The 24,170-nt window shown below is 34.6% G+C and overlaps 5 protein-coding genes across 9 annotated transcripts; 3 read left to right on the top strand and 2 right to left on the bottom strand.

Annotated features, from left to right (window-relative positions):
• Positions 1-2,935: 2,935 nt before the first annotated feature.
• On the top strand, positions 2,936-5,436 carry LOC105266476 (ectonucleotide pyrophosphatase/phosphodiesterase family member 5). Its single transcript, XM_011304665.1, has 8 exons — positions 2,936-3,126; positions 3,200-3,443; positions 3,517-3,615; positions 3,962-4,325; positions 4,568-4,774; positions 4,853-5,101; positions 5,199-5,304; positions 5,359-5,436. The coding sequence occupies exons 1-8, from the start codon at positions 3,032-3,034 to the stop codon at positions 5,366-5,368; spliced, it is 1,374 nt and encodes a 457-aa protein (XP_011302967.1). The 5' UTR covers positions 2,936-3,031; the 3' UTR covers positions 5,369-5,436.
• Positions 5,437-5,526: 90 nt separating this feature from the next.
• On the bottom strand, positions 5,527-8,472 carry LOC105266475 (uncharacterized). Its single transcript, XM_011304664.1, has 3 exons — positions 8,363-8,472; positions 8,184-8,276; positions 5,527-7,255 (listed from the first exon to the last, which is right to left on the bottom strand). Exons 1-3 carry the CDS (start codon positions 8,413-8,415, stop codon positions 5,530-5,532), a joined length of 1,872 nt encoding a protein of 623 aa, XP_011302966.1. The 5' UTR covers positions 8,416-8,472; the 3' UTR covers positions 5,527-5,529.
• Positions 8,473-8,545: 73 nt separating this feature from the next.
• On the top strand, positions 8,546-16,269 carry LOC105266472 (ectonucleotide pyrophosphatase/phosphodiesterase family member 5-like). 5 transcript variants are annotated; one of them, XM_011304660.1, is made up of 10 exons: positions 8,546-8,743; positions 9,715-9,908; positions 10,344-10,584; positions 10,761-10,862; positions 11,817-12,180; positions 12,264-12,473; positions 12,586-12,834; positions 13,393-13,495; positions 13,725-13,764; positions 16,161-16,225. In XM_011304660.1, exons 2-9 carry the CDS (start codon positions 9,793-9,795, stop codon positions 13,750-13,752), a joined length of 1,413 nt encoding a protein of 470 aa, XP_011302962.1. In that variant the 5' UTR covers positions 8,546-8,743; positions 9,715-9,792; the 3' UTR covers positions 13,753-13,764; positions 16,161-16,225. The 5 variants fall into 5 exon arrangements, with proteins under 5 accessions (XP_011302962.1, XP_011302963.1, XP_011302961.1 ...); XM_011304661.1 differs by having other exon boundaries at positions 13,725-13,760; positions 16,161-16,183; XM_011304659.1 differs by lacking the exon at positions 16,161-16,225 and adding an exon at positions 13,910-14,248 and having other exon boundaries at positions 8,547-8,743.
• LOC105266474 (UPF0536 protein C12orf66) lies at positions 14,331-18,800 on the bottom strand. The gene is made up of 8 exons (XM_011304663.1): positions 18,508-18,800; positions 18,092-18,238; positions 17,864-18,015; positions 17,606-17,746; positions 17,046-17,184; positions 16,205-16,398; positions 15,830-15,980; positions 14,331-14,736 (listed from the first exon to the last, which is right to left on the bottom strand). Exons 1-8 carry the CDS (start codon positions 18,586-18,588, stop codon positions 14,455-14,457), a joined length of 1,287 nt encoding a protein of 428 aa, XP_011302965.1. The 5' UTR covers positions 18,589-18,800; the 3' UTR covers positions 14,331-14,454.
• A 112-nt stretch (positions 18,801-18,912) lies between these two features.
• LOC105266471 (CUE domain-containing protein 2-A) lies at positions 18,913-24,046 on the top strand. Its single transcript, XM_011304657.1, has 5 exons — positions 18,913-19,098; positions 19,478-19,618; positions 20,030-20,366; positions 20,429-20,608; positions 20,898-24,046. Exons 2-5 carry the CDS (start codon positions 19,530-19,532, stop codon positions 21,156-21,158), a joined length of 867 nt encoding a protein of 288 aa, XP_011302959.1. The 5' UTR covers positions 18,913-19,098; positions 19,478-19,529; the 3' UTR covers positions 21,159-24,046.
• The last annotated feature ends 124 nt before the right edge of the window (positions 24,047-24,170 follow it).

The following is a 24,170-nucleotide window of genomic DNA, read 5'->3' as shown; positions in this document are numbered from 1 at the left end:
GAAAAAAGTCCCAGTGATTTTTTTTGTATCTAAGAGAATTCTCTGCGAAAATGTTTGGAATGCTCTAGTGGAATCAATCATGCTTTAGATAACCGTATGATTTTTAAAAATCCACAGAGATATTATCACGCGATTGCTATTTCATTTTTTTTTTCTCATTTTTACTGTTACGTAAAAAAAGTTATTGAATAGATCATAATTAATGTTTCGTAAGAACCAAAGAGACTTGAAAAATTGGTTGATAGATCAAAATCATATCATTGCGGCCGTCCATCAACAATAGTCCCATTGTTTTAGTGTAAGTAGGTGGTAAATGTTAATTGGTGATAGGATATTAAAATACTTCGAAAGATAAATTGAAGGAATGGTGCCTGGTGAACATTGTGATAGTACATTTTTTATACCATTTAGATATTACAATAACGTTCGGTGCATCAGCTATTACTTCGTACTTTATCGTTGATTATTCATTATGTAATTTTTATTTTTAAGGGAGATTGAGTTTAATAATTTCATGAGTAATTGTACGACAATAAAATGCAATTGCAGCAACAACTTTACTCTTGTTATTACCATTAGAAATTTAAATAAAAAAAAAAACAATAGTTCATGTATGCAAACATATTTGCGCCAAAAACTTAAAATTAGGAAAAAGGGCTTCATGAAAATTTTACAAAGACAGTAGTGTTCTGCGAATAATATTTGAAGATTTTTATAATAGTCAATAATATAGAATACCACGACAGTGTAAAAAAACGAATACTAAACAAAAGTTGGGAAAAAAGGAAGAGGAAGAAGTGAGGCATCGAATAAGGCAAGGTTAGAATTGAGCGAGGGAGAGAAAGAAAAAGAGAGACAGGAGACACCGCGGAAGTAGAAGAAGAAAACAGCGACCAACAATACAACCGCCGTGATTCAAAAAGAGAAAGAGAAGGAACTCAGCGGCGGTCGGTAAGACGGAGAAGGAAAAAAGAGGACGACCACCAAGTAAAACAGACAATAAAACTAACATGAGTACGAGAATCACACGTACAAATATACCAAAACATCAGAAAAAAGAACAAGGCAGTGCAAAGAACATTAAATCATACACTGAGAAAAAATTCTATCACAAATTAGTGTGCTATTCACCAACCCATGGGACCAAACCGTGGTCAACAAAAAATTCGAATGACCCACCCGAAAAATTCGGCTGTGGCACCCTACTTTTTGAAGAACTTACGCTAATTTTCCGTGAGACTCCCTTAAAAATTGGGGCGTCACATCCGAATTTTTTGTTGACCACGGTTTGGTCCCATGGGTTGGTGAATAGCACACTAATTTTTGAATGGACTCACACGAAATACTGATGTATTTTTCTCTCCGTGTACTACGGCGACATGACGAGAGAAAAAGCAGGATCAAGATCAGAACACATAAAACACATCACAGAGGAAGAGGACAGGAGGACGAAAGAAGCTGAGACACAACCAATAGACAAGAACGATAAGACACTCTGACTTTAACTTTAACAGTTTAACTATATACGAGGGCGGAAAGGAGGACTTTTGAGAACATCACCGAATGAAACACTACTGAGACTTCGTTTGACTTCTTTCTCTCCTCTAGGTCATCCGATGTCCCTTCTGCTGTCCTTTTCCCATCATTTGTTGACTTAGCTATCCTCACCACTGAGGTGTTAGTAGTGCATACGTAGCCCAGTGGTACATTTTATCAACATGTTCTTGTCTTATCATTTCACTGAGTTTTTTGTACTCAGCTCCCCATTGTTCTGTCGTCTCAGTCCAATCCTCCAGTAATTCTTGCTTATTATCAAGTTCACTAGATTTAACCTTAGCCTGATTATTTATTCGATGACTCACTCTTACCTCTTCCTTTTTTCACAACTTTTGTTTAGTATTCGCTTTTAATTACCATAGTAAACTAGTTTATTGTCGCACTCTTTCCACTGATGGGCGTGCAACGCCTTCAACGCTCCGCGTTGGTCCCCCCAATTTGATCTTATTGTAATCCAACACGATGAGTTCACTTGACGTTTCACAATATTACATTAAATGTATTTAATGTGTCTTTATACACAGAACTCCACATGGAAAGTAGGGACCGAGTGATCTTGCTACTGGTTCACCAGATTCATGAAGAGTTGGGTTTGAAGAAAACAAGAGATCGATCACCACGAAGATCTCCGTGATTGTGATCGATATTTATCCTAATTTAATCTTATCGCCGGCAAACGCCCGGCAGCCGTGATTGAACTGATTCCGGCATCAGGTACCAAATAATCTCGAGTTCACCCCTTGGTCTGTTCTGAATCCACACTGGAATCTCACATATAGGCCATTGCATTCTGTCGATGAAGTCGTGTGGAGGATTGCGAAATTGATGCGATTTATTCGTTCGATTTCGAATTATAAAAAAATTAATAATTTAATTCATTAAAAAAAATCCTCAAACACAACAGCTGACATATTTTGATTATTAATTATCCGAGACATAGAACTCTTCTCTCTAATTTAGTACAAAACGAATGTTCTCAATGGAATAAAATACGTATGATAGTAGCAAATAACACAGCGATAATGAGAGAAATAAAATAACTCTAGAATGGGACCTTTTTGTAAGAACCAGATTTTTTTTTTAAACAATACAATCCATATCTGACGACAATGGTTCAATTCTCGGTAGAAGAACATTTTCACATAATTTTCTATTTGCGATATACTTGACACAAAAAAAAATTCTTATAAAAAAGAATATTAAAGATTCTAAAAATATGATAATTTTCATAATCGAACTTGAAAAATTCAATTGACAAGTAATATTTAAACAAGTTTATGAAGATTTGCGTCTTTCCGCGTTGAACAGGGCGCACTATCAAATTTACGGTAATTAGGTAAAAAAATTATTCGCTATCACACGGAATATGGACATGTAGTTGGTTCAATGTCAATAGGCAACGTATGCACAGTATGAGTCAACAAGGGAACATTGATATTCCCAGTGGAGTGTCTGCTTCATAAATACTTCAATAATGTTTCTGGTGTTAATTTTAGTTGCACAGGTTCAGGGAATACTTCGAGAACCTCCAGTGCCAAAACTTATCATCATATCATACAGTGGATTCCGGTGTTGTTTAATTTTTAGCATTCTTTCCTATAAAAGCTAGAAGGCAGTACAATAATGATTTTTAATTCTTCAGTTACGATTATTTCGCGCACAATGCCACCCCCTTCTTGAACGCTTTGAGAGAGGACTGGGGAGATGTGAGATATCCCAAGTATGATTTTTTCAAAAGAAAAAATTCACATAGTGTCACTGCTACCAAGGAATATTCTACGGGGACTCGCGAGTCTTTGGAAAATGACGGATTTTATGAACAAGATGAGCAGCTCAATAAGTCCATTCACATCCCGACGTATGCCCAAGATGCTTTACCTATTTGGGTAAATAGTCGGTTAATCAGATCAATCGATCACCGAACTATTTTCAATGAATATTCTCTCAACTCTATTGTAGATTATCAATGAAATCAATGGAAGGAATAGGAGCAGTGGACTGATGATGTGGCCTGGCGGGGATTTTGTATTTAATGGGACGCGCGCAACATATGTCATGGTAAAATATTAATTATTAGGTCCATTTAATATTCAAGGCATTCAGAATTGGATTCCCAATAAATACTAATATGTAAAATATTACGGAAGAGATATGTGTAATCACCAATCAAATCATCTTGGACAAATTTCAAATTGAACACACAATTATTATTATTATTTATTATGTTCAAGGATTCAAAATTATTGGAGAAATCTAAATGTACGATGTTATCATAAGTAATCGCATAAGTAATCGCGTCTATTGAAAAATTTGATAAAAAAAAGCTATTTTTTGGAATGTTAATTCATTTGGTTCATGTGAATGATTTAGAGGAAATGTCATACTATAAATAGAAAAATTCCAGGAATTCAATGAGAATGAAAATTGGAATTCTCGGATTGACATGGTTGTGTCCTGGTTCAAGGACCCTAATCGCCCAATAAATCTGGCAATGTTGTATTTTGAAGGACCTAATTTGCACACGCACGGTGTTCATCTCAATTTTTCCCTAGTTGATGATTCACTCAGACGATTGGATACTGCAACTGAATATCTGTATGATCAATTAGTGAAAAATAATCTCAATGATGTCAACGTCATTCACGTGAGCGATCGTATGATGATCGATATTTCTGCAGTGAGAGTTATCAATATCACAGCGATCATTGGGAATGAACATTATGGAATTGCTGGTAGTTCTTCCACTTGGATCATCAGGCCAGATGAAGGTAAACAATCTTCTAAAAGCATAAACAAATTTAGTTTTAATTAATTAACTTCGTTGAAAATATGAAAACAACCAGAGAGCGCAAATAGCGTTTGAATATTTCATTCGTTTTCAGATATTTCATTCTTTTGCGTCAATGACTCGAATTTTAAATATCTCCAAGTGTTACAATTCCAATCCTTCATAGAATAGATTTCCATGGTATTTCTTCATTTATATATCAAATCTTGTAAATGTTTGAAGATAATGCAGTGCGGATTTACGGGAAATTACGGGCATTCATGGAAAGAAGTCCAGGATTTGAAGTCTATTGGAAGGCCGAACTTCCCAATTCACAATTGCGTCAGCGAATCGAAGTAGAGGGAATCGTTCTCATTGCCAAACCAGGATATATATTTGAAAAGGCTGTAACCAATTACGAAATTCTGAAGACAACAGTTGACATAAATAGTATCACATTTCAACAGTTCAATTCCATCATAAATTCTGCATTACAAGCTTTATCATTCTCTTGATTTTTTTTTATAGTTACCAATGAGTTCCAAATTGAGTCTTCTGAAGAAGACGATGATGATGGACCAGGAGTCTTTTTCTTCGCGACTGGCCCTGCATTCGAAAAACATTGCACTCTAGGACCATTAGATGATGATGATGAAGATTTATATCCTCTGATTTGCCGAGTTTTGAACATTTATTGTCATGGGAGAACTCAGGAGATCAAGTCTTTCGAGAAATGCATCAGGGAAATTAGGGAGGAATCCAATTATGATGTCTTCCGTAAGTTTCCTGCTTTATGTGTCAACAGAAAATAATTACCTGAAAGCATCCTTCTGAGATTCTGAAGGAAAACCTGACAACTTGGATTTTTTTACAGTCGTGGTAGTATCAATACTGGTAATTAGTCTGTTCATCGGCTTCGTCATTATTCTTTTTACGAGAAAACGGAAACTTCATCAGAACTTCAATGTTACTCCAGAGAAGTAAGTAAAATACCACTGGAAATTTATTTGCATTTGAATTATTGAAATTTTCAGGAAATTCTAAGCGATTGTCGACCTCGATAACCAGCGAATAAATGACGGCATGAACGACTGTAATGCGCCCATTTGAAATGAAAAAAATAAATATTTGTGCAAAAGTGGGCGTATGCTTTAGGAATATGAACATTGATTTTTATTATGAAATTATTATTTATTTCTGCATGCTTACATCTTCCGGCTCTTTACAATCTGAATAGCTTTATCCACTACCTTATCAGCTTCCCTTTTTCTCCTTCTCTTGCCCCTCTGACTTTTCCTGAAGACTTTCTCCCAGTTGACTCTCTTCCTCGCCAAGTCACTCACCTGAACAATCCCCGGGACAATATCACCCTCATCATTTGGACAAACAACTTTAGGTTCCACTGCACCTTCCAGAGTCTGCAACGAGTTGATCTGCCAGGGAAGAACCCCAAAGACACAATCTCCCCAATTGAAATCTCTTGGAGCCATCGTCCAACCTGAATCCTTGACTTCTTCATCTGCAGAGTTCTCTCCAGGCACTTGTTCATCACCCACTTCTATATCTCCACAAATTTCTTTGAAGTCTTGAAGAGTGTACACGACATCATCATTATCCCTATCATCATCAATCACCTCTGCACTCTGAATTCTCAAAAATTCCAGCAAACTATTCTTCTTCTCCGAATTAATCTCAGGCCTGACCAGTTCCAAGAACTCTGCAATAAAAATCGACGTGTACTCATTGGCTTGAATTATAATGTCTTCAGTAAAACTCTCATCACTAAAAATCCTGGGTACGTCAGTATTCAATCCTAGCCACGGGGAATCCTTTAAATCCTGGACTTTCTTATTAATAATTCCCTCCAACTTTTTATTTATGACCTTTTGAGGAATCTTCTTACCCCTGCCCTGAGAATATTCAAACTTCTCCCCCTCTCTCTGCGCAATCCTAAGTTTAACAAAACTCTGGGCAATGGCCTTCAGCCATAAACTTGCAGATATTTTCTTTTGATTACTCTGGAAAGAGCTCTCCCTAGAATGGACAACGTCAATCAACTTCATGCTCAGCATCTCCAGGACTTTCGTCTCATGGAGGAGTGCAATTATTGGTTGCCAAAATGCGATCATTTTTCTAGGTAGTTTTTCATGCTTCTCATTGACGTTAGATTTTTCTGTAAAAAGACTTAGAATCTCGGAACTGGCCAGGAACACTTCACAATTAACCAGAAGGTCGGTGATGATTTTTCCTGGGGTTTTTTGGTCTTTTTTCCGACGAAGTTCGTTGGATATTTCCGTAAATAAATGAGATCTAGCTGTTTTGAGACGGTAAGTGCGTTCGTCAAGGTGTTCTGAAGGTATGCTCGTATCCAGATCTCGTTTTGTCATTTTCGTATGAGAATGGAAGTCCATGAGAGTGTTTCTGAGGTGGTCATCAGGGAGATCCGCGACGACCGAGAATTCGGACTCCATATAAAGACCGATTGACATCCAGAGTTCAATCAGATCAACGAGGCACTCGAAGTTTTCAATCTCCTCGAGTTCTATTATCTCGTTTTGTTTTTCGAGGACTTGAGCTTCTGGTGCCCAGTACTCGTCATGGAGCCATCTGAGCAGGATGTTGGAGGCCATTCTTAAAAGTGTGATTGAGGACAAATCGTGACCGTGAGCTGCATCGTGGCGCAGGTTGACGATCCACTCCGGGATTTTCAACTGTTTTGCTATTTGGAAGAGAGAAGACTGCTTCGTAGGGCCGATATTTGAGATTTGATTCAGGAATCGCATTATTGTAGTGGCATACATAAGAGAGAGATCGTTCTCGTAGTGCATGGGGAGCGCCTTGGAATTTATCTGGGGTGTCCACGAACGATCTCGCAAGCAGACTTGTATCAAGGAAAGGGTGCATTCGATGCCCACTGGAAGCTTCGGCAGTCTAAAACGTAAAATTGGAATAATTATTTGATTTTCGCGGTTATTTTTAGACCAATCCACAAAACTCTGTACCAATTTCTGATCTTTCAATTTTTAGCGTCTCTGTATTGTTCAAAAATACCCGAGGAAACCCCTTCTCGTTTTAAATAATGGGGATAGTAATTTTTTATTCATTGATTTTGTTTATAATATTTGGGGTTTAAAGGAAAAATTGTACAGAAAATTATATTATATATGAAAAAGGCCTCAACGATTTAAAATTGAAAAACCTCATTCAACCATTTTTTCAATTGCTTTTCAAGTGTTATTATTATAGATAAGCCCAATATCGCCAAAGTGGAGCCTTTTCGTACAGACTTCTACATATGTGAATTCCGCATGATAAATTTAAGGTAGCACTTAAATACAAATTTAATTTAATTTAATTAATTTAAATACAAGTAGATCACAATGTGCTTTTTGTTTTGAGGATTTTGGAGCACATTCTTTGAATAATTCAAGATATATTCCTGATTTCCTAAACGATTGACCTCATACATTCTCGGCAAAAAATTATTATAGATAGAGGATAACTCCAGAGACTTGTGGTGTACCATTTTCAAAAATCAAATGCTAAAAATTTGGAAGGTTACTATCTATATTATCTATTACCATACACATTTCCGGAACCGATCCGTACATTTTTTTTCTCTTTTACGATATGGATGAATAAGCAAAATTGTATAATGTCAACCACATGTAAATTGTTTATTGTACAAATAAATCTTTTCATCTGACTCGTTATACTTCCAGACGATTATATTATTTTCTATTAAAAACCGAATGGATTTTTCGCATAAAAAAAGAATAGGTCATATTAGACGAGCATGAACTAAAAATGAAAGATAAAATAAAAATTTTGAAGTATAAAATTTGATTTGTTAATTTACCGGGCCTTCCACACCAACAGTGTCTCATAACCTTTCGTCTGCTGTTCGGTGTCATTAGAATAAATTTGTTTGTAAACAGCGTGCCACTCGTACCTATAACACCATTAGAACAATTGAATCCTTTTGTTTAACTAGACAGATTAATATTTTATCTTTATTAATTAATGAAAATTACTTACGGAGAAAACCAGGGGACACGTTTGAGTTCGTCCCTTCTTGCAGAAAGTGCCATGATTGAGCCACGTGTGCGCCGACCAATGAAAAACAAGAGACCAAATAATATATATATATTATGTTTTATATAGATAGGTTTTTTTTTGTTGTGTTTGGAAAAGAGTGCCTGTAGCAACAAGAACAAGACATTCCAATAGTCGAATGGGGGACTCTCTTCGCTCGTTACGTACAACAATTGCATAGAATTATAAATAAACGAACGACAGGTACAATATTGTATCTAGTGAATTATTCGGCGTCGAAATGGATTCATCGATCGTCAATATCACTGGTTAACCCCTATTTTTGGCATTTAGTGGATAAGTTTTATCGACAACGATAACATTGTGAGTGGAACAAATATTTGTCACATTTTTTCATTGTCTCGCTTATAAAACAGTGTTATAAAACAGTGAGAGATTTTTGACATCTGTTATTGATTTTATTCTCAATATTCAGTGCGATTTTGAGAATTTATGCAATCATTTGATCTGCCAAGATTCAATTTATCATTTATTAATATATATATTAAATTATTTTCAAGGAAATTGCACCAAATTTCAAGAGTGTTTTCCCTGTGTTTTTGTTTAATCAATTGTTTGGGAAAAATGCATTATAAATTGTAGCCATTTTCTTGACGCGTAATTTTCAATATTCATATTACTTCGTATTGTTTTAAATTCAGATTAATTTTTTAAGTTATTACTGGGTGATAAAAAATTGGATTTGTGTAAACGTGAGTGGTTAACTTACTTTTCTTTTCTTAATCATGATATTTATTAGTATTTACATTATATATCCAGTATTTACGTTAAAAAAAAATAATATAGGTATATCAAAAATTTTTCTGTGACATATTTGCTATTTATTAATTAAACATTGAACGCATAACGTCTTTTTAACGTGATTAATATATTTTTTTGGGTTCGTTTTTTTACTAGAGTAATTGTTGTGTCATCTTGGGGTGGTTGTGTTTGACACTTATTTTTCAAATAATAATTGAACAAATAAAATCAAATAAAATGATAAATAATGGAGAAATCGGAGATAAGAGAGTGTGAGGTGGATCTCTTCAGGAATCACCTGGTGATAACCTGAGGAATACATCAGAATTTGAAACAAGACACATAATAATAAATTTAAAAAATCTCGTGTGAAAACTAATGCTATCGTAAAACGTTCTATTTTGTGTATTTTTTTTTGCGATTGATGCCCATATCATAAGGTGTCAAAAATCGTCTCGTCCTTTGTTGAATTTTATTACTCAGCATTCAGACATTAATTTAAACTAATGAATTGTATTGTTTTATGTTCTCAGAGAAAACAATGTCCCTGTGATTTTAAAAATAATATCAAAGATCTGAACGTAGAGAAGTTTTTTTACAAAAACCTAGGAATGGCGAACCAATTAGGAATATTGGTGCAATTATTTCTCATATTGCTCAACACAAAATATGTTTTTTTGGCGTCACCACATCCAAAATTGCTCGTCGTGTCATATGACGGATTCAGGTAATATAAACATACATTTTTTTTCTAAAAAAATATTCTATGGCAGTGCATAAAGGGAATTATTCCCGCCAAATATTCATTTACTTGGAAGACTAATATTCAATTTTTTTGTGTTGTATTTTATGCTGTATTTTTCCCTTTCTTTAAGGTTCCACGATTATAATCATATTACTTATCTAAATCATCATGTTAATCATAACTCTGAATGGCCTCTGAATTGTAATTATTTTTTCATGATAATACGGGATTTAGTGAATAATAAGTCATTTTTAGAGGAATTCATTCAAGAATATATGCGAAGTGACTAGGATCTTGTGGAAATGTGTAATTATTCCGAATGAATGGATATTTCGTTAAAAAAAAACTTGGACTCTCAGTGGAATTATTTAACAAAAGTGAGATAAATAATTTAACACTATTATTTATTTTTTTTAGATACGACTACTTCAATAAAAATATTACACCTTTCATGGTCCAGATGAAAGAAGAGTGGACGGATGTAGAGTACATGACGAGTGTGTTCGTGACAAAAACAATCCCAAATCACCACACTATTGCCACCGGATTTTATGCTGAAACCCATGGAGTGCTGGAGACTGCTCTTCTGGGCCCCGAAGGTTACCTCAACCTCTCCCAGGAATTGTTCACTTATAATAAGAATATTCTACCTATTTGGGTGAGAACCTAATGAGCTTATCGTAAAGCAGGATGTAAGAGAGAAAGCATTTTGGCATCACTAATAATACTTAACAATACTTCTACCGAATCATTTTCAAAATAACAAATATCTATGAAGTCTCCATTTTACGTGAATTCTCAAGTTGTAAAATCGTTTAAAATTCTATATTTCAGACTATCAATGCACTCGATGGCGAGGATAGGTACAGTGGCACGATGATGTGGCCTGGAGGTGAATACAAATATCGGGGGATGGTCGTACCTAGTCATGTCGTGGTAAATAATCAACCAATCTTCAAATAGAACAATGGATTTTGTTAATATTCGGAAAATAACGTTTTCGAGAGGAATCGGTATACATCGGCAAATTTTCGACCGGTCGATCTGAAATTTCGTCGAGATATGCTCCCAAATAATGCCCATTATTCCACAAAAATTCAGATTTTTAGCTTGAATTTTACTCCTTTTCATAAATTCGTTTTTTTCTGAAAATCGAAAAGTCCGCCTCCTCATACAGTCACACCTTTACTTGAAACTTCGTATTTTGATATTTCAGAGAAAATTAGACAATTGTCAAAATGATTCATTGCAAAGCTTCCATTCGAACGCAAAACTCAGTGTTTATAATAGTGCATCTTAAAAGTGCCCTTTTCGAAACGAATAGAGCATGATTTCTCCCTTTGCTCCCACATAAAAAATATATAAAGCAATCCCCATCAAACAGTTTTAAAGAAAATTAATTTACGCCAATATACTATATTCCCAAATATATTTTACAAAATACAGAACAAAATATGTTTCATACTTCCTTCTTACGTAAAAGATTCTGTCCATAAACGTTCGCTGATTGCTTGTTTGATTCTATCCTAGTGAATCGATTGTGTCTATACCCACGTCTGTGGGAATAGAACTGTGGTAAAACATACAATTTACTAATTCATTTAACGAATTACCCCAACTAGAAGTAATGAATACTGGTATAGCCAGTGAAATGTTTATTTGAAATGAATCGTAATGTCTTTTCAAGTTTTTCAGTTATTATCGAAAAAATAAAAGGTCTCAGGACTAAATATGATAGAATCTTTTTGTGATACATTTGCAGAAGATGAAAACGTTCCTCGTACTGTTCAGCGAATTTAATGTGCTCTTTATTCATATCCATAGAGGAAACTAAAAAGACAGTTGCGTTTACTAGGGCAGGAACGAGAGTAATAAAATTTTAATTTGTAGCCGTTCAACATGGCGATGCCCTGGAAGGTCCGAGCAGACAAAGTGATATCCTGGTTTCTCGATGAAAAAAATCCAGTAAACTTTGCAGCACTATACATCGAGGAACCCGATTTCCACGCCCATGGTCTAGGCACTCAGCACCCAAAAGTCAAGGACTTATTGCGAAAACTCGACGACTTCACTAAATACCTCCACACTAAATTAGAAGAACACAATCTCCATGACGTGAATGTAATCCACTTGAGTGATCATGGCATGGCTGATGTTACCATGTCTAAAATAGTAAATATTACGGAATTGGTGGGCAAAGATGAGTACGAGGCTGTCACCACTACCTCTACGATGTTCATAATGCCTCACGAAGGTAAATTGATTAATCGAACTATAATCAATACCCGTTCAATCAATTATGATGCCTTCGAAAACTTTCAACTGGTCTTTTTCTAGGCAAGGAACACAACGTTTATAATAAATTCAAAGCAGCAGCTAATAAAACTGGGGCCTTTGAAGTCTGGTGGAAGTATGAAATACCAGAAAGGTATCATTATGGGAGCAATAGCAGGATGAGCTCAATATTCGTTGTTGCGAAGGTTGGGTATGCATTTGAGGGGCTCTATGATAGTTTTCCTTTTTATCAGTCTGCATTCAACATTACAAGTAATTATTTTGTACCTATTAATTGAACTATAAACTATTAAACTATTAAGGAAGATGTAGCTTATTACTAACATTTATAATAATTTTTATTTGTTTTTCCTTTCACTTTCAGTCACCAATGCATCGGTATTTGGAGTACATGGCTACGATAATGAGGATCGTAGAATACGGCCAATGTTTTTCGCCAAAGGCCCAGCATTCTTATCACATTGCAAACTAGAGCCCTTCCACAATATCGATTTACTGTCACTCTTTTGCAATATTCTTCATATTTCCGAATGTCCCAGCACTAATGGGACTCTGGAGGTTTTTAAACCTTGCCTCAAAGAATATGAGGATCCATCAAAAGACAAGAGTGTCTGTAAGTGTCTACTACTATCTTAAAATATTTATTTTTTATTGCTTCCTTCTGGAAGGACGATGACAACATGTTTTTTCGATTATCTAATTTTGTTGGGGACTTTATTAAAATTTTAGGAAACCTCTAGATTTGAAGTCCTTCTAGTTTTCAAAGTTTTAATTTATATTCAATATCACTATAATTGATATAATTATCACTTAACAATGAATCCTGTTAAATCATTCAGAAGAGTCTTTCATTGTTATTTAGACTCTTTCAGGACTGATCGCTCTAATTTTTTATCTCTACGAATTCTATAAAATTCTTGACATTTGTACAGTTTTCGAGATTTATCACTTTTAGACATTTTTTATTCTTTCACTTCACTTGACGCTAAATCAGGATAGGAATATAATATTAGTGAATAATTTCTCATGGATATTCAAAAAGAAAATTGCTCGGGGTCTATGCAGAAGCGTCAATGAAAATGGTAGAATAAAAAAATGAAAATACAAATACCACTTGAAGTAACAGTTATATACATTCTCAAAGTAACTAACTACTTATTTTTTATTATAGATGCAGCGCTAATCAGTATGATAATAGTCATCTGTATCGTCGTCTTGGGAACCCTCTATTATCTCAGAAGAAGCCGAGAACAACGATATTGGCATGCATACAAGTAATTCTCATTTAAAATAAATCTCTTTTCTAACTTTGGAGAGCTTGACCCTGCTTATATTCCCCAGAGGACATCCACTATTTCATTTAGTCAAGTAGATTTAAATTTCGTTACTTACGTGGAGTTTTGTATATTTTTTTTAAATACATTCTGTATTTTTTACTGAAAACAAGGTAGGATTTTTCCAGTACTCCATATTTAGGTTGTAAAATAGATCATGTATTTTCAGGAGACCAAACTATGAAGGGTCTGCATAAAATTTGAAGCGAGTAATTTCTTTTTTTTATTGACATAATTATGTAGTGCATGGGTAGAAGCTTTTCTGCGTGTGTAACACTTTGTGTGATTTTTTTCTTTCACCTGACCGTTCTTCAGGGCTTTTTGGGTTGTTGAATTAATTGGAGTGAGTTTCAGGCAAATACTTGACGACGCCAAAATGGAACAGTTGTGGGACGATCATCAGGACGTGGAAACGATGTGATAGTAGATGAGTTAAGTTAGGAAAAGAAAAAGGTGGATGATTGAAGTTGAGTCCAAAAAACTTGTAGAGTATTTCTCAATATGTTATTGGAAGATATAACCACTTGAATTTTCCTACAACATAACTGGTTTTCAAAACACTCAGAATCGGTTACTAAAAATTTTGGCCCCATCTTCACTTTCTTTGCCCCACAAAACATCTTCAATCCTCCAAAATTTCCTCTTATTCTTCGAACTTAATTTCCCATTTATCTTAATTTTATTGATTAAACTTAATATTCCGCCATTTGAATTAATATATTGAAAATTAGACTAAATTGATTGAACGATTGAATCAGAAGAAAAATTCAACAGATTGTTATTTAAATATTTATTCAATTGTCCGCGATTCACGTACCTCAATTTCTCTTGTGATTTACAATTATCAATGTACAAAAATAAATTACCTCTCTATAAGAATTGAGATCGATTGGTACTTGTTACTTGGAGAGTTTCAAACATTCGTAAATTTTATTGCATTTCAATTGGGCGCATAAGTCATTCATGAATGTAACGACGTGGGAGTCCTTGTCCTTTTGTTTTCCACTCTCGTAGACTATTATCAAGGTCATTCGGGGGTCTATATTAGACATTGCATAAGTTATTGGATCTTTGCTGCTTTTTACGTAAAGGATTTTGTCCATGTTGAGGAGCTCTGCACATCGCTCTTTGATTGCTTGTCTGATTGTGTCCCAATGGATTGACGGTTTCTGTATTAATATCTGCGGGAAGAATACAAGGTCAAATTCACTAACTTATTTCATACTAAATCAGTCAACTCTTGACCCTCACCTCTTTGAAAATTCATGTCCATTTTTTGTACAATTATTGAACTTTAAAAATTACCATTTGAATTTTTTACAAGATTTTTCTCCCACCGCAATTCGGATTTATAATGTTTGTTTTGTTTTTGACTTTTTTTTTTAATTTTATCTGTCAGTTTTTACTTCGATCAGCGGGAAAACGTCTTAAGTTCTTATTGCCATCTCTGGACAAGAAGTCTTGGTAAAAATACGTGTAAAAATTTTAATTAACAAAATTATGTCTATTCGGTGAAATACCGTGCAATAGCGTTGATGTACATTCATAATAAACCGCGTGAATAAGTGGAATTGGGTTTTGGAATGTTTTGATTAAAAATCCGAAATTTCGAGAAGAAAAATAAATTGATTCAGCGGGATATCTAACTTGAGTGACGGTTGCAAATACTTGTGTTAATTATTGGAATTCTTAAAAAAAATGGAACAAATCAAAAGTCATGTAATTTATTGTTCTTCACTTTTCAATTGTTTTTCCGTAAATATTAGTAGTACGCATTTAGAAATTTGAAATTTTCTTCGTTTTAATCTTGTACGTTGAAAAATCGGCAAATTTTGTCGCTTAACAAATAAAACGAATAGAACAAACAAAAAGAACGTGAGGTTTTAAGAAAAAAATTCCAAACTCATATCTCCGAGGTGGAAAGTCAAAAAAATCTGGAAAAATTTGAAAGATTTATTTTCAAGTTCTAAAAGGGCGACTAATTTCACAAATATCTAAATAAAAAATTCATGACATCATCATCAATGAATGAAATATTGAAATGCATGAAATTCAAATGAAATATAATTTTTCAACTGATCCCGATATAATTTGAACTCTTTCATTTATCTCGAAACCGAACAATTGCAGGGGTGAATATCATAAGATTTTTTTAATACAAAATTGTAATGCCCCAAACTTTTCGAATTTTGTTATTTTCATTAGATTATAAGATATCTCCCGAAGACAAGTTTCAATGTCGTCGATTATTTAACAAACTGGATTAAATCTTACACTTGGACAGCCAACAACAATGGGAAATTCTTCGTAAATATCAGGTTCTCTGTCTGGGTGTCGGTATCCAGGGCCTGAGTTCTCAGCTCCACGGGCATCAAACATGATCAAGACAGCCAAAATGTCCCACTTCCTTTGGAACGTTTGAACCCTGAACAAGTGAATAAACAAATAAACCCATTGAATCAATTACTTGAATATGGATATATCAATTCAGGAGCAAAAAGTCGACCCTATTTCAGATAATAAATCATAATCATCACATGATCTCACTGTTTTCTTCCATTGATTTTAAATAAAAATTATATGTCATCCTTTCTTTTTTTTTCAGTATACAGACTTGATTCATCCCTGCAAAGAAAATAATTCAAGTACTTGTGGTAATAGTCGAGATTCTGTTTACTCATGATATTCCTCATCTCCCCCTGCGTTGCCTGTTGGCTCAAGGTCGTGTGGAAATATAGAGAGCATTTTGCTAAAATCGCACCTTTCAGTTTCACCAGCCATTGATAAAGAGCTGGTTGTTGATTAGCTTTGAGAAACGTGGCACCGAATCCCAATTTCCAGGACTAGAAGTCAATAATTATGAATTTTATTTAGTCAACTCGATTTCCGGCCGCTCCAGTGAAATGTTACAATGTAAACATTTATAAATTATAATTTCATGTAAACTTCTTGTTCTTTTTCTTTCTCCTCACATAATATAATTACATAATTTCGGTAAAAAGGATCTGTTGGAATTTGCAAAAGATTTACAAACATGAAAAGAACGTAAGAGGGACAAAAGCGAGAGATTAATCCTTTCATACTGTAAATTGATTATTACAGCTATTTGTATTTTGCTCCCTTGCCCGGTTTTTGTTAAAAAATTGTATGAAATGTTCCGAAAACATGAATATTAGATATATGCAGTTGTAAACTTGTAACGGAATGTAATTTTCCCCAACCAAATGATATGCGTGAGTTTTTGGATAAAAATACGTTGAGTGATGAGAGACAGATGAACAAAATGCTTCATTGTCAATTTGTTTACAATTTTTCTCTAAGAGAAACTTTTTTTTTTTACAAACCGTAATTCTGTTATATTTACGCTATTTTCATGGTATTTTCGACTGAAGTTTTTGGTTTCTAGATTATATATTAATATAATGTGATGGAGATGGTACTTAATAGTAATTAATAAATTTTAAAAGATTAATCTCGGAAATGTTTTTACTTCTTTACTTTGAAGAGTTCTTTCCCAGGCAGACATCCTTGCTTGTGCGCCATAAAGAGCCATTAAGCTTGATAAAAATCTCCAGTTCCTCACTTCTACTTGTGCTCTCGTTAATTGCACTAGAATTTCACATTCTAATCTGAAAAAACAATTACCAAATTTTTATTGATCAAATGGTCAGTTATAAGTGGGAATGGAATTTCTGGGAAATAACAATATGAACGCTCCAATGACGTCGACAATCAATCTTCTTGAAAAATCAATCTTTTGAAAAATTGTATTAATGTATCTGACTCGATTCTTCGGTGAATAAAAAATTCTTTCAAATTATAAATATAAGTGAAACACTGACCCTCACCCCTTTCAAAATTCAGACTGATTCTTCCACCATTAATGGATTTAAAAAACAGTGTTTCAATTTTTTTTTTCAAACTTTTTCGATTGTTTAATTCGATAATATTGTTTTTTGATTTTTTAATTAAAAAAAAAAATCGTGTTTAATAATTCATTAGATTTTTAATTATTCTCCCTTTCGAAATAAGTAATCGAATATTTCTTACGTCAGTGCAGCTTTAATGGCAATCAGAGCCATATGTGAGCATGACAACGAATGTGCATCGACGATGCTATCAATAATCCCCAATAATTCCTCGTGTTTCATAGATTTATTGGCTAAGCTCATATGATACATCTTCTCATAGCTGAAACATCAAAATAATTGTCAAAAATCAAATTCTCAAAAACTAAGAAAGTTTCGACCCGAAGAAACAGCCAACGAGTGGATATATTCGAAATAAAAATAAAGTAGTTCTTCTCACAATTCGATCAACTGTATTCTAGCAGTGATAAACTGGCAGAGTTGATTAGATACTTCAGCAACAGTGGCTCCGATTGTGTTTGTCCCCCTCGTCATCTCCTCGACTCTTCTTAAATCGCCTTTGAGAGACTCGTAAATGGTCTTCAACGAGTTCTGTATAACAACAGAATTATTCATGATTTTGTTTTTTCTATTGGAAAAGATGTGATAGTAATGAACAATGAAATACATCTTTACGTAGGAATCCCTTATTTTTCGTGTGGAGAAAACCCAAATCTGCGTAGGAACGTTCAGCAACGACTACCTGTGGAAGGTGCATGAGAAGCATCCCCCAGGGTCCCATCTGAGTCAATCGACATGACTCTCTCTCCTTTTCCTGATAAAATAAATGGATTATCACTGATCAAATAAATAACTGATCAATAAAAATCAAATAACTGGGCAATTAGGATAAACTGCAATTTTTCTAATCTATAGTAGATGATAAAAAAAAGTATAAAGTCAAAATGAAAATCTATTTTCTTTGAATATGACGTCGAACATCGAATATATTAGATTTAATATATCGAATATATTCCGATAATTATTTGGCAAAACTCCTACGTTTACATTATTGTTTTTGAGTAACAATTGAAGAACAATTACCACAGACTCCTTGGCCTTTTCGAAGCACAGCTGAGTTACTTGGGTGAAAAAAGTATTCAAAAATTCCTCCTCGTGATCCATTTTTATCTATTCCATATTGTGTCACTCGATTGAAGTAAAAACTAACAATTAGAGAGACATTTGACTACATTATAGAATTGGGAATGGTCTTTTTGCTTCATGATTTGTCGAGAAACTTTGAACTGGTAAAAGGGTCAGAAGATAAATATTGGTAAATATATAACCGCACATGGAGTTGAATAGTGAGCTGCAGCGGCTGCAGCTAACTTCAGGTGATTTGACAGGTCAGGTTATGTCAAAGTACAATACAAGCGCCACAAGGCAGCGCCCAAGTAGAGTTACTCTCTCTCCTTTCTCGCTTTCTCTCTTTCTCTCATTGAATTAAATGGGCGGCATTTCTAGAAGTAGGAGACCAAGAGATTGAGAATAGAATCCCTTCCACATCCCCTACTCTGAGTTGACCTGTCAAATTGTCGGGCGATTGTTTGTATTCGAAAAATTGATACTTTATAATTCATCAGCCAATCAATTCCCGATCTTCAAAACAATCATCAGGAGTTTTATCGAGGGGTGAGTTGAACAATTGAATAAATGTACGTATTGTTTAGGGTGGAATAGAGATACCCTTTCCATTCAACGCAAATGCAATTTCAGACATTGTTGGCCCTTTTTTCTGCAATACCGGTGCTAGACTCCTCTCCTTCACTATATTCATTTCCGACTATTTTCATATATCTCCATTGAAACGGATGTGGAGAATTATTTTTCACTGGTTAATTCCTATCGAGTGGAATTCAAGTGCAATGATAATATATTGATTGAAAAAAGTGTTTGGAGCGAACTAGCACGAGGTGTCTCACACTCTATTTTTTTCTGTTTTTGTTAACCTCGTGGTAATTACGCCCTTTGTTGTCGAGGGGTAATCGTTTGGGATTTATTTTTTATTCAGTGGAAGGAGCGGCTGAGAATTCACCAACTGCTGTGAGATTTATTGGAGAATCATGGAGCAAACTATCAATGAAAAGGAGGAGCTTGTTAAAAAATCTCTGTTTAGCTTCGTCAGGAAGCAAGTACCGACTGCACAATTAAGGTGAGTCTTTTTATCAATTACATTGAAATCATATTAGATTAGAGAATTATAGAAATTTCTGGAAATCATCAAATCGATAAGTTTGCAATCAACTGTTTACTACTTTTTGTCTCGTATATTCTTGTGGGTCTTCACCATTTGTTGTTCGCTTGGCACCCCTCACCCCCCCCCCAATCCAACCCTCCTAAACCCCTGTAATGCATTTGCCGAAGGGAGGAAAAAAACATGCCCTGGTACTCTGGTCCTTTCGACAGGACTATCGCTCGGCAGTGAAACTGTGATATTAGAGTGCTATAAACTCTGAGCGCCGGTGCCCCGGAACCTGGATAATTGGCATGCTAGTGTTGCACTCTAACCGCACGGCCACTACCCTCGATAACTGTTTACTATTTTTTGATTTATTGATTTCAGTTTGATTGATGACATAGTTCTCTCCTACGTTGTGTCAATGGTAGAAGAGAGTGCTTTAGAAGAGGATTTGGATGTCGAGGGTCTATGTGAGATGGTGTCAGCCTGCCTCCCAGAATTTTCAAGCATCGAGAAAGATGCTGTGTCAAAATGGTTGCTGGATGTGGAGAGTGAACTGAGACAGGACACAAAGGGCTCTAGCGACTGTCAGGCTCATGATCCAATGGGTCAGCTGAGTTTGGCAGCCCTTCTGCCTCCAGATTCCCAGAGAATGAGAGTCCATCACGTTTGTGAGACGAGTGATGCTGGCAGTGACTCCAGTGGAGAATATTTCACTGAGGTAATTCAATTTCCTTGGAGCGATCGTTTGTCTAATTATTTGATTTTGTTTCTCGCTTGCAGCAACAGGAAGCCTCCTGGCACGAAATTTCCCTGCTCCAGGAGATGTTTCCCGCTGCAAGTCCTGCAGAAATTCGTCATTGTCTCGCCATCGCTGATGGAGACATCACTAAAGCTGCTCAACTTGCATTACACAGGCAAGAAGCTGGTCAGAGCATTACCAGTAATCTCACTTATTTAACGGTAAGTTTATTTCAGGTATTGATTTCTAATTTTAATAGTTCTGTAATTAATTGCAAGAATGAGTCTTGTTTGAAGGGGAAAAAAATTGTCCTATTGGATTTTTCCATCAAGCAACTATTGACTCCTCATATATTTCTTCTGAAAATGATTCTATAATAGTCGAAAGTGTGAGAAAATGAAGAATAAAAAAATGATATTTCAAATATTTTTGGCTTTCTCACAAGACTTGGAAGATTCTTTGAATGATTAATATTAACTATTGAATGGTTTTTCCCTTATCTTGGTATAGCCAAACAGACGCGCAAAGGCTAGTGTAAACGATGATGAACTGAAATCCCGCATAATTGCTCGGTACAGTTACGTCGATCGTGATGACGACTCTCGTGAGCATCGTCCAGTGACACCAAAGCGTGAGCCAAAAAAACTGGTTCGCTATTTGGACAATAAAATAGTGAGTGTCAAAGGAGAGCGATACACAGAGATAAGACGTGGGGGAGAGGATGAGGATGGTAACGAGGGTGGCAGGAAGCGGAATCACTGCCGCCCGTAACCAGTAACCCTGCCTCCACCCCCTGATCCACCCCCTTGGAGGCATATCTGATTCTTAATGTTTTTTTCTCCCGTGTCAAGGCGATATTCTTGTTATTTATGGTTTTTTCTAGAAATTCAGTGGAGAAGTTTATGAATATCTCCAAAACCAAGGGAGATAATTGAATTTTTGTTTGAACCTTTTTTGTAGATCTAATCAAGAGCTGGAAAAAAGGTTATTAGAGAAATTTTCGTTTCACCCTTGGTTTTCAATATATTTCTGAAAAACTTGCAGGAGGACTGAATCAATCACTTCACTGCGGAATTTCAAGTTTTGTCAAATTATTGATGAAAATTCTGGGTTACATATGCATTTTTAAATCTGCACATTCGATTAATTTAATGTTTTGGATAATGGGGAGGTCTGATCAGAGTTGTTTTCCGTGAAAACAAGGAGGGGGAAAGCTGTGGTATCTAAATTCTCTGCTTATCACCGATTTGGGGTGATGATTTCCTGGAGTTTGGGAGATACCCCTGATGGCTCAATGTTCAATTACGGTGTATTTCATTCCAACATTTTGATTTCCGGGGCATTTCGTCGAAAACCGGATTAAACGAATGAGAAATTTACTGTTAAAAGCAAACTGGATAGATATCTGTACCGAAGTTGTTAAAGTAATTCAAATTCCTCTTGAATATCCAAGAATAAAAGCCAAATTTCAAGATTTTTGTTCTACCTTTTTTTCAGAACTAATCAGCTTCAGAAAAGGTTATTACAAAAATTTTGTTTTCTACTTTAAATTCGGAAATATTTCCGGACAATTTTGTAGAACATTAAGTTGACAAGCTTGAGCCGTTTTACTTTGCTACGGAAATATCGCTTGATCTCAGAACCTACAGATTTTTCGACAAAATGTCAAAAGACCTTTTTTGTAGAAAATTTAATAAGCCACAAAAAGTTTTCATGACGTTTCTACCTGAAATCGATAGTTTTCGAGATAATTCAAGTAAAAACGCAAAGTTTGAATTATTCTAGCACTTTGGTACTGGAATTTAATTATTCTTAACGAATTGAGCGGTATTACCAGCGGCTGCATACGAATTACAGTAAGAATGCGTGGAGATTGAATAATAGTAAATCTCTTTTGAAAGGGTCAGTATGAAGGTAGACTGGCTAGTAGCTTTTGCTTGTCACATCACATTATTTTGTATTTTTTTTTGTCATGATCTTTTCTCTTTCTTGTGACTGATAATATGTATAGACTTTTGTACGTTATAGTTTTTCGAAGATTTTATTTTGTTTTGTTTTGCAAGAATGAACCCCTCACATTTTTATGCACACCAGTCTGCTCCATACCGTTTTAGTATTCTCATGGACTCTCATAAAATAATAGTTGGTACCATATGTGTGAATTTTTTGAGGCATTTCTCCGTAATAATTCGGGGGAAAAGTTGCCGGATAGTTTTTGGGACTGTGTCTATTTACGCGAGCTCACAACAAATTTTCATTTGGATTTTTAAATCCAAATTTGCATGGCTCCATGTGTTCAAGCGTTGTTTACAATACTTTATCCATCTTCTCGGTTTCACTGATAATCAGAAATCAAAATAATTATTAATCACGTAATTATACTGTACCACGGCAAAATGCTAATTTATTCATTTTTTTTACTCAATTGTGAAGTGATGAAATAAGATGAATCCAATTTTTTAATATGGATTCCACAAAAAATATTGCTTTTAGAGAAAAATGTTGAGGACTTTTTTTCTTGGAAATTTAATTAACCACCACAAAAGTTTTCTAATGTTTCTGCCTAATATCAATACATTTGTCGATAAATCGACAATTAGTGAAACTCGATTTGTCTAATTTCAATCACTTCATACTGATCTTGAATATTAGTCAATAAGTACGATCAATAATTGGCGAAATCATAGCTTCTCTCACGCCATATTATTTGACAGTATTAATATTGTTATAACAATTGATAATGAAACATTCTTAACTACTATCAGGTGTACTGAAAATTTGAGGGGAGCACATAGAGGAAAAATCAATATCTGTGAATACCTGAATAATTCACAAAAAAAAATTCCCCTAAAAAAAATCGTCACGTAAAAAATTGCCAATTTTATTTCAATGAAGTGTCGAATGAACCGAGTGAATAATTATAGCCTCGTAATTTCATTTTCTTCACGAGAATTTAAGAAACCCAATTATAAAATATTAGCATTTGCCAGATGTGTAGAGATAATTCGAAATCATTAGAAGTCTTCACGTAGTGGGCAGTGATATTCTTTAGGATAAAAAAAAAACATTACTGTAGATGTTTCACAGTGGGCCGGTCCTTGCCGTAGACGTAAATATAAAGATTTAAAAACTGATTAGAAATTATCGTAGATAATAAATACTATTATATTGTATGTAAAATTACGGAGAACACGAGCGACAAAATTACCTACATTGAAAATTAGGTATTATTGTTTAGAAGAAAAAAGGGAAAAAGTCATGAGAATAATATTACAACTCGATTTTTATGATTGAGCAATTAAGCAACTTTTGGAAAAAACGATCAATCATCTTATTTGAATAAGTTTTTCTGCGATTATGAGAGATCTCAACTGCTTTGACTGTTTCCTGCATTGATATTAACATACATAGATATATATACAGTGATCGTACCTTTATTATAATGATTACCATAACTATAGCTGTAGAGGGAGTGATTACAAACCACAAAGAGAATAAAATTACAATTGTGATTGTTAAATTCGCAAATTGTAATTATTCTATGCCAATAACGTGTACAGAATTTATCGAGCATTTCGATTTTCTGGTGTGTGAACAAAAAAATCATTGTAAAGAACATTGTAATTCTTTTTCATTCATATTTTTTCGTAATCATGATTGTGAAAAAAAAAACTGTATTTATGTCGGCTGTAATTTTTTTATTTTCTGAGAGCCATGAATGATTTAAGGATTCAATAAAAATAGTTAAGAAAAGAAAACCAAACAACTCCACAAAATTCATTT

This window comes from Fopius arisanus, unplaced genomic scaffold, assembly GCF_000806365.1.
Source record: "Fopius arisanus strain USDA-PBARC FA_bdor unplaced genomic scaffold, ASM80636v1 scaffold00038, whole genome shotgun sequence".
Taxonomy (NCBI): domain Eukaryota; kingdom Metazoa; phylum Arthropoda; class Insecta; order Hymenoptera; family Braconidae; genus Fopius; species Fopius arisanus.
The sequence above is the reverse complement of the archived record's forward strand: the minus strand, read 5'-3'. Positions and strand labels throughout refer to the sequence as shown.